At 42.6% G+C, this 9,972-nt stretch overlaps 1 protein-coding gene across 1 annotated transcript; it reads left to right on the plus strand.

The window, feature by feature from the left end:
* The first annotated feature begins 3,979 nt into the window (after positions 1 to 3,979).
* LOC101694425 (melanoma-associated antigen B10-like) lies at positions 3,980 to 9,565 on the plus strand. The gene is made up of 4 exons (XM_013061110.2): positions 3,980 to 4,060; positions 5,945 to 6,084; positions 7,951 to 8,074; positions 8,174 to 9,565. The coding sequence occupies exons 1-4, from the start codon at positions 3,980 to 3,982 to the stop codon at positions 9,047 to 9,049; spliced, it is 1,221 nt and encodes a 406-aa protein (XP_012916564.1). The 3' UTR covers positions 9,050 to 9,565.
* The last annotated feature ends 407 nt before the right edge of the window (positions 9,566 to 9,972 follow it).

The following is a 9,972-nucleotide window of genomic DNA, read 5'->3' on the forward strand; positions in this document are numbered from 1 at the left end:
ATTTTGTCTCTTAATTCATTTCTACTCTCAATGCTCCACAATGTCTTTCAGGCAACTGAGATGAAGGACCCTCTTGCCAATGTATTAAGCCCAGGTTTAACAAATAAAAAAGAACATGAGAATTAAAAACAATTTCAGGATGTTCCCAATGAAACAGAAAGCCCAGAATCACCTGCGTTTCCCCTAACTTAGAACATTCCAAACCCTTGAAGATGTCCACTGTCTGTCCCATTCCTGACCTTTGGCCGTAAAGTTTAGACTGCTCATCTGCTCTGAGTGCTTCTAAGTTTTTTCCAAGTCAGCTTGTGAGCAGTCTGATTTGGCACAGGATCTACTGATTCTTGTAAGATAACCCTGAAGTTAGGGAAGAGGTTTTAGAAAAACAGATGAAATTCTTAATAAAGAGGAATTTAATCTGATCATTTACTTGAGACTGGCCACTGAACCCATATGTTGATAAGTGAACTTAACAAAGTGGTCAAGAATAAAAACCTTCCTCCTAAGTGGTAGATGAGGAAAGCCAGAAGAAATCATTATATAGCAACCGTGGCAGAGACTAGATTCCTAAAATCTCAGGTGTCCTTCCATGAGGATGTAGTAATTTTCTACTGCTGACAAATTGCTGTAAGTCAAGGTACTTAGAACAACACACACTCTTTATCTCACATTTTTGTAGGTAATATATATGGGTTAGCTGTGCAGTTTTCTTTGTTCAGGGTTACACAAAGCCCAAATCAAGCTGTCAGTCTTGGTTCTTACTGAGAGATACTGAGAAGCATCTCATTCCACACATACACAGGTTGCTTTCAAAATCTAGTTCTATGAGGAATTCTGTGCCTTGTGACTATAAGACTGAAGCCCTGTTTCCTTGCTGAATGTTAGCTGGAACTGCCATAGCTCCTCAAGGTCTCTCTCCACTTTTTGCATATGGGCCCCTGCTTCAGAAACAGCATATTGACTCTTTCTCATGCGGAAACTCTTCTGCCCCCCACTCTGCTGCATTTCTCTTCTGCTTCCAGCCAAACGAAGTCCTCTGCTTCTAAGGGCTCATGTCATTAGATTGGGCCCACTCAGATAATAGAGTACAAAATTTTAATCACATATGCAAAGTGCCTTTTACCATGTAACATAACATATTGACAAGTTTTCAAGATAAAGGCATGGGCATCCTTGTGGAACAATTATTCAGTCCACTTCCAAGGAAGAAGATGTCTCCCTGGCAGATATGCCAGATTTGATAAGAAAGAAAAAAAATGTTAGCATACACATGACTCTTGTCTATACCTGCACCAGATGAAAATTCTGAAACTTTTTCAGTGTGTTTAAAGATACCTGAACAAGTGTTCAGCCATGTCCTTCTGGTGGTGGATAGCAAAGACTCACAAGTTAGAGGTTTTTCATTGAGCAAAAGGAATCAGAAAATTCTCAGTGTATTGAGAGTATAGAGGTTATTGGTAAAAGTTCAGAAAGGTGTTATAGAGTGAAAAAGGGTGACACCTCCCTGCTGAAATTTTCAATGTCCTTTAGAAAACTGCTGTGGTTCTGTATTTGAAAACATTAGTCACATAGGGGCACTAGAAAAAGTTGCTGAATTGCAAGGAAATCTGATCTCAGAAAATCCTCCAGGAACAAAGAGAGCTAATGCTATAACAAACTAGAACAGTTGCTCTTTTCTGACTACCTATTATGTACCCATTAATGGGAAGGTTTACAGATCTTCAAGACACTTCATGTCTCATTATCTTTGGTTCATATGGAGGTACCTGCCAGTGGCTACAAAGGGTCATGTGACTATCCTTGACACTGTAGTATGCGCAGAAGCATGCTTCTCACCTCCAAAGGTATTTGAGAACTAGTGTGCCAACTCTATGCTTTTTGTTTCACTGAACAGCAAACATGCGGAGCCTATGTTGAGATGTGGAAGCTCATGATAGAAGCACCCTGGATTCCAGGGTCACCTGACAATGGAGACACCCTGCCAATGCCCATCAAATTTTATGTACAAAACAATTTAAATTTTGTTATATTAAGCCATTTGCAATCAGATTTTTCCAATTACATCTCATTTACTTTACCTGAAAACTACACAGATAGTATTTCTGTTCTCTTATTTAAATATTTTAATGACAAAGGAAATAGGGCATATGTTCTTGTTGCCAAAAAATTCTAATAGGGACACCTGGGTGGCTTGGGGCGCCTGAGTGCCTCAGTTGTTAAGCGTCTGCCTTCAGCTCAGGTCAAGATCTTAAGGTCCTGGGATTGAGATCCTACTCAGTGGGAAGCCTGCTTCTTCCTCTCCCCCTCCCCCTGCTTGTGTTCCCTTTCTCTCTGTCAAATAAATAAATAAAATCTTTAAAAAAATCTAACAATAGGGAGAGATTATAATTCTTCCTTACTATGTTCTTTCAAATTTTATCCCTTCCTAGAGGTAACTGCATTAAAAAATCTTGTGTGTAGTATTTTAAGACTGATTCTAGGCCTATTCTTACATACATGGGTTAGAAAAATACACTGTAATGATTGTCTTATGGTTTCACTTATTTGTGGAGGATATACATTATCCTTCCTTAATACCCATCACTGGGCTCAGCCATCCCCCCACCCCCCTCCCCTCTAAAACCCTCAGTTTGATTCCTGGAGTCCACAGTCTCTCATGGTTCATCTCCCCTTCTGATTCCTCTCCTTCATTTTCCCTTCCTTCTCCTAATGTCCTCCATGCTATTCCATGTGTTCCACCAATAAGTGGTGATGGATATTAAGGAGGGCACATATTGCATAGAGAACTGGGTGTTATATGCGAACAATGAATCATGGAACACTACATCAAAAACTAATGATGTACTGTATGGTGACTAACATAGCATAATAAAAAATTACTTTAAATTTAAAAAAGGATATCTACACCCTTTTAATCTATTCTAACTTTTACACTAACAATATGAACTATTTAATAAAATTCTGAAGAAAAAAACCATAAATCAATCATTCAGAGACATTTATATCCATTTTCATATATCCCCTTTCAATCTGTATTGCTATGTGAACATGTTTACTTTGTTGAAATCACAGGATACATATAATTCTCTATTACTTCTTTGCTTACTTATTTTATTCTCCATTTTTTGCCATGTTTTACTTTGTTTTCTATAATTGTAGTTTTTAGAAACTAGATTGATTTTATTGACTTTAAACCACAATTCATTTAACCATTGCCTCAATGTTGGGTACTTATTTTTTTCTAATCCATGTTATTATATGTACCAATGTAAAGAATATCTTTTGCTATAAACTTTTTTTAAAAGAAAAATACACTGTGAGTTTCAAAAATACACATGGAACAGTGTACATATCATCTTGCCTCTTGTCCTCATCCCTGAATAAAATAAATGCAGGATTTTTCCAAGAGAGCACAAATAGATCTACCTCACTCTGTTAATTTTAGAATTCTAAACCACATATGTGCCATAATTAATTTAAATATTCTCCTCTTGATGGACACAGTAAATTGTTTCTCATGATTAAGAGAACTGATATCAACATAACTGAACATCATTTCTTGGCAAATGTGGATGTTTTATTATGGAGAGATGTAGAAAAATGCAATTAGAGTGGAAAGAATCTGACAACAGTGAAGTTTTACAAATATTGATGACATTCTGTTCTAATAATTTTATACCAAATTATCTTTTCATATATTTATATATGTGAATAAATTAAGCTTTCAGTGGCATTTTATTTTATCAATCTTTTAAATTTTGGTCAAACTTTTGATAAAAAATATACTATCTCTCTGATAATTTAAATTGTATTACACTATTTTCTAAACAGATTAAGCAGAAAATTAATTTAATCATTCACCTATATAAAGCAAGATTTCTATAGTGATATCTTAAGTGCTAGGATTCCTTTGAGTGCATAGTTTAAAATTCTATGTCCATAAGACTTTCCTCTTTACTTCGAGAAGCTCGAATTTACCAGAATGACCAGGCACCAGGAAATGGGCCTAGACCGGAAAGCATCAATGAGTGAAGAAATATCAGGAAGACCAGGGGTGGAGGAAGTAGAGCAATTTTCAGGATCCATGAGAGAGATCACATATAAGTAAAACCAGTCCAGAGAACCCAGGGCAGCTGGTGGTCAGGAACCTGAATGAAGGCTTTAGCAGAAGGGAGTTGGGGGAAACTGGAGGGGGAGATGAACCATGAGAGACTATGGACTCTGAAAAACAGTCTGAGGGTTTTGAAGGGGTGGTGTGTGAGAAGTTGGGTGAGTCTGGTGGTGAGTATTATGGAGGGCACATATTGCATGGAGCACTGGGTGTAGTGCATAAACAATGAATTCTGGTACACTGAAAATAAATTTAAAAAATAAAAACAATTATTAAAAAAAATAGAAAAGTTGCCAGAAGGTGAGAACGTGTAGAATCTGGGTGGAGGGTACCAGACAGTTTACATGGATAGGCTAGGAAATCTCTGAATCATCACAGCCAGCCCAAAGTTGTAGAGTGATATGAGTGGGTAGATCTTCAGGTTAAAAGAACCATAGGCAAGCCCAGCATCCTTTCCCACTCCCACCCCCACCAATCTCCCAACCCTCCCACCAAAAAATGCCCCCTGACCAGTGTCAGACAATAAAGCTCCCCTGTGTCACCCATTAAGTAATGTTACCGATGGACTCTGGGAAAGCTACATCTCTCCACTACTCTAATCATTCCATGCATCCATGCCAGTGACCAAAGTTATGAGAGATCTTGATACCTGATGGAAAAGGCTATTTATTCCCCTATGTACATGGCCATGTGCCACTGATATTGAAGCTGTGCAAACAGGTGGGCTTGGTGGTGATTCAGAATGTTTAAAATAGGCCAAGTATTACCAAGTATTACCAATGAGGGCAGTGCCCTTGTGCAACTGCAAGGAGGGAAAACTGGAGGGGGAATTCGTGGAGGCTAATTACCCCAGTGGCCCTTGGAATAAAGGGCTGAGTGTAGACATGCCTTGAAAAACAACCCAGGTGTTATCCCCAGCTCTGGTTACCTCCTGCAGTTCCTGACTTCTTTGCACACCAGAGGGCAGATGTATTCTGGCTGTGTTTGGTGGTCTGTGTTGCTACCAGACACTAACTAGAGTAGGGGGTAGACTCACAATGCAAACGTTTACAGGGTGGATGGAAAACTACTGGAGAGGGGTGCCTGGATGGCTCAGTGGGTTAAGCCTCTGCCTTTGGCTCAGGTCATGATCCCAGGATCCTGGGATCGAGCCGCGCATCGGGCTCTCTGCTCAGCAGGGAGCCTGCTTCTCCCTCTATCTCTGCCTGATGCTCTGCCTACTTGTGATCTCGCGCGCGCGCGCTCTCTCTCTCTCTGTTAAATAAATAAATAAAATCTTTAAAAAAGAAAAGAAAACTACTGGAGATGGTACACTTTCTTGTTAAGCTGGGAATGATGGTTATATGTGAAATCCAAAACTCCATTACTGCCACAACCCTGACTCAACTGAATTGAAATTTTTAAAAATATTTAATAAAAAAAATTAAAAACACGATTCGGACTAACCATTCTCAAAATTATCACACAATCTACAGAAATTTTTATATCCACAACCTCAGGCCATTAGAGGGAAGGGTCCCAGACCCTAAGATGTAACAGTTAAGATCCTGAGGGAGTTCTTTGGGAGCCATTCCACCATAACAGAATGGACCTATACAGACCCATCCCTGCTATCAGCACTTCTAAGCCCATAACTCGCTGTTAGGTTCAGGGGCTCCTTCACTTCACCCTCTGGCAACTGGGAATGGAGGGTTGGAAGGTGGGATACCCGACGACGAAGTCTTGGCTTGAGGCTCACTGACTCAAATCACGAAAGAGTCACGTCCTAGACCTCCCAGGAGACAACAAAAGACCTCTGAGTAAGTTTCGCCAGAGTCTTCCACCCCCACAAAACAGACTCCACCCTTCACCTCCAAAGGCCACACCCCTGCCTTCAGCCCCTATGGGAATAACCGGAAGTGGGAAGTGGATTCCCCCCAACTTCCGTCTCTGGCTTCTCCGAGAAGTGAAAGTATTGTTCGGGCTGGTGGTATCAGGTGAGCAGGAGAACTCTTGGGAAGAGTTCCATTCCGTCTGGAATTAGGGTAAAAACCCTGAATGAGACTTGAGGGCACACCAGCCCCCCATTCCCCACTCCGTGTCTGAGGAATGCGCGCGTGGCCGTGCACACCAGAAAGGCGGGGGGTGGGGGGGGGAGGCGGCTGGCAGAATCCCGGCAGATCCTCGACGAGGATTACCTCATGTAGTGCCTTTCTGGACAGGGAGTGGATGGTATCAGATCAGGGGTTGGCACTGGGCCTTCCAGAGCTAGTTGAAGACCCTAAGTTCTGACGGAACCACCTACAACAGATGAGAAAGGCTAGTCAGAACCCGGGCCCCTCCGGCCAGGCCTGGGAGACCCCGGTGGGAGTGGCCGGATATAAGACACCCAGAATTCTATCTCTGGTCTCAGGGAAATGAAAGAATTGGTGCAAAGGGGACTGTGTAAGTTAGAGGGAGAAGACCCAGGCTCTGTCAGGAGATAAGATAAGTCCCTTCATGAGATATGAGGATACCCACTATCCCGTAAGAGTGGGCTGCACAGAGTTGGGCCCTGCCATCAGCAACAGTGAGTCTGGGGCAAGGAACATCCTCTGTGGTACCTTCTAAATTCTTCCTTTGTAGATTCAAAGAGGAGATGGCATTGGGGTGGGGTTTCTGGCCTCGGGTCAGTGAATAGAAGAGTCTGAGGTCCTAACAGAAGTAAAGGTGAGGACACTGAGTGAGGTCCGAGTGACCTCCCACCCCAAAAAAAGGGTTTTCAGAGTTCTGATTCTGTTCTCCAGCCTAGGGAGGGCGAAGGTGAGAGTGGTTGGATGCAAAGCATCCTGAATTACAAAATCTGGCATTTCAAAGTGAATGGCTTCATGTGAGGAGGGCTGTTTTAGGTTTTTGAAAGAAACTACTTCTAGGTCCTGCCAAGAGGTAGTGCAAAAGGTTTGAGGGAACCCTCTTTACCCCAAAAGGTAAGGGGTCACACAGATTTCTGACAGGCCCTGGGCAGGAATTGTCTGATGAAGCATCCATTGAATTCTCCTTGTGAAAACTTAGAGAGGTGAGGCCATTGGACTGGAGCATCAACCTCGGAAAAGCAGAAAGAGGTTACAGATTCTAACAAGAGTAGTGAGAAAGACCTTGACTGAGTTCTAAGAAAACCACTGACTTCATATCAAAGCAGGTCTGCACAGAGTGCCAACCATGCTATAAACCCTGAAGGTATCAGGCAGATATGTCAGACTAAGGGCTCCCTAATGACCTCTTAAGTAATTTTTAAAAATATAAGGGCCTTGTCTTAAAATGTGCTCTCACACCAGGAGAGGGAAGAGTACCAAGCCCTAGCAGAAGATGAGGTGAGGACCCTGAATGAACAGTAAGGACCCTAATTACCCCAGGATGGAGACAGTCCTTCTGAGCTCTTTCTGTATTGTCATCCTTGAGAAGATATAGTCAGTTGAAGTCTCCCTCAATTTCTCCTCTGGAATCAAAGGGAGAGGAAGTATTGAAATGAGGTCAGCCTGAAAGCAATAAAGGGAAATCAGAAGTGGCCAGAAACCAAAATGATAGTCCTGGAAGTGAAATGAGAGAAACACACCTACCCCAAACAGAGAGGCCTCCATAGAGCCTGGCTATTCTAGGCCTTGCTGTCACCCTAGAAGGCCCTAGGCAGATCAGGCAGGTAGCAGTTTAAGGTGAACTCTCGTTACTTTCACAAGGTTTTTAGGAAACAAGCTGAGAAGAGAAAATGAACATTGTGAATTCCTTGAGCAGTGCACGTAAGAAAACCTGCAGAGGTAGTCATTTATAAAGCCAAGACAGCATCGCCCTGTGAATGGGCACACACCATCTTATCCTCTTTCTTCCAGGTTACTGGTTCACCTGTCCACATCTCTGCTGCACCTGAACAGAGTCATCATGCCTCGGGGTCAGAAGAGTAAGCTCCGGGCCCGTGAGAGACGCCGACAGGCCCGAGAAGGTTCACAGGATCTGGTAAGTGCTCAAGCCGCTGCTCAGTTGCACTCCTCTTCCTCCCCTCATTTGGAAGACATTCCTTTAGAGCTCACTAGCTGAATCATTTTCAATCCCCAGGGTCCTCGGACAGCCACATTCACCGCCACTACTGCTGCAGCTGTGTCATACATGAGATCAAATGAAGGCACCAGTGAAGTACAGGGAAGGCCAAGATCCTTCCAGAATCCAATAGCCACTGAGCCCTTCCATAGAAGCCCTCTGGGGGAGAAGGTGTTTATATTGGTATACTACCTGCTATATAAGTATCAAACCAAAGAGCCCATTACCAAGGCAGATATGCTTAGAAATGTAATTCAGATCTACAGGAATTACTTCCATGTGATCCTCAGGAAAGCCTCTGATCACTTAGAGCTGGTCTTTGGCCTCGACATGAAGGAGGTGGATCCCAATAGGCACATCTATGTGCTTGTCAACAAATTGGAACCAAGCTATGATGGGAGGCTGAGTAATGAGAGTAGTGTGCCTGAGACTGGTCTGCTGATGACCGTTCTGGGCGTGATCTTCACAAAGGGCAACTGTGCCACTGAGGAGCAAGTCTGGGAAGTGCTGAATATGATGGGGTTATATCCTGGGAGGAAGCACTTCATTTATGGGGAGCCGAGGAAGCTCATCACCAGAGATTTGGTGAAAGAAAATTACCTGGAGTATAGGCAGGTGGTCAACAGTGATCCTCCACGCTATGAGTTCCTGTGGGGTCCCAGAGCCCACGCTGAGACCAGCAAGATGAGAGTTCTTGAGTTTTTGGCCAAGATCCATGATACCATCCCCTCTGCCTTTCCATCCTATTATGAAGAGGCTTTGAGGGATGAGGAAGAACGAGCCCAAGCCAGAGCTGCAGCCAAGGCTCTTATTGCTGCCAGGGCTAATGCACGCTCCAAGGCCATGGCCAGTGCCCGTTCCAGGGCCACGGCTAGCAGCTCCTCCCACCCCTAGTAAAATGTGAGACAGATTCTTCATTTTGTTGTTAAAAAAAAATACATGTTCTCTTTAGTGGAAGGTCAGGGTGGGGCAGAGAAAACAGACTGCATAGCATGTTTATGTTCTCATTCTATATGTTAATTTTTAATTGTTTTTTCTTTCGATAGAAGGTTTATTAGCTTCAAAAAACCAAGGTTATGAATAACATTTTCAAATTTTGTGCTGTACATGAGATTTAAGAGTAAGAGATTATTATTTTGTAAACCAAATTGTGAAATTCCTCATCTTATTTACTGATTTGGACTGTGATAACATGTCAGTGGATTAGGCATTTCCTTGGAAATGTAAAAGAATTCAGCAGTAAGATACTTGGGGTCAAGAAATAGAGAAAAAGTAAAAGATGGCCAAATATTGCATTTTCTTTTCACTTTTAGTTTTTTTAAAACTAAATGATACTGCCTGTGTACATATACATATAGATTACTTAAGAATGTAGGATTAATTGTAGCACAATAAATTAGACCTCTTGCACACTGTCTCGTTTATTTCTTAGATATTCCTTCAGCATTTTGGGGAGGCTTCCTGCTAGTACTGGGAGTGTCAGAATAAACAAGACCCACCTACCGTGCCCATAGGGTTTTAGAGTGTAGAAACAGCTGTCAAGTAAGAAAGAGGATGGGATACACCCTAAAACCTAAGGACATGTGAATAGAAGGAGAGGACATGGGAGGATCCAGATGTGAGAAGTCAAGTGTAAGCACCCCGAGGTTCGTGGGTCTGGGGTCTTGGAAAACTGCAAGTCCTTTGGTGTGAGTCAGCTTTACCTGAAGCTGGGTGGTGGATCAGATGAAGCTGCTGTGGGAGTGAGGCAAGGGCCAAACCCTCAGAAGCTGTGTCCAGAGTTAAGAGGCTAAAGCCTGGTGTGGGGATGCCTAGCT

This window comes from Mustela putorius, unplaced genomic scaffold (genome assembly GCF_011764305.1).
Source record: "Mustela putorius furo isolate JIRA1106 unplaced genomic scaffold, ASM1176430v1.1 tig00003836_pilon_pilon_pilon, whole genome shotgun sequence".
In the NCBI taxonomy this organism is placed as follows: Eukaryota; Metazoa; Chordata; class Mammalia; order Carnivora; family Mustelidae; genus Mustela; species Mustela putorius.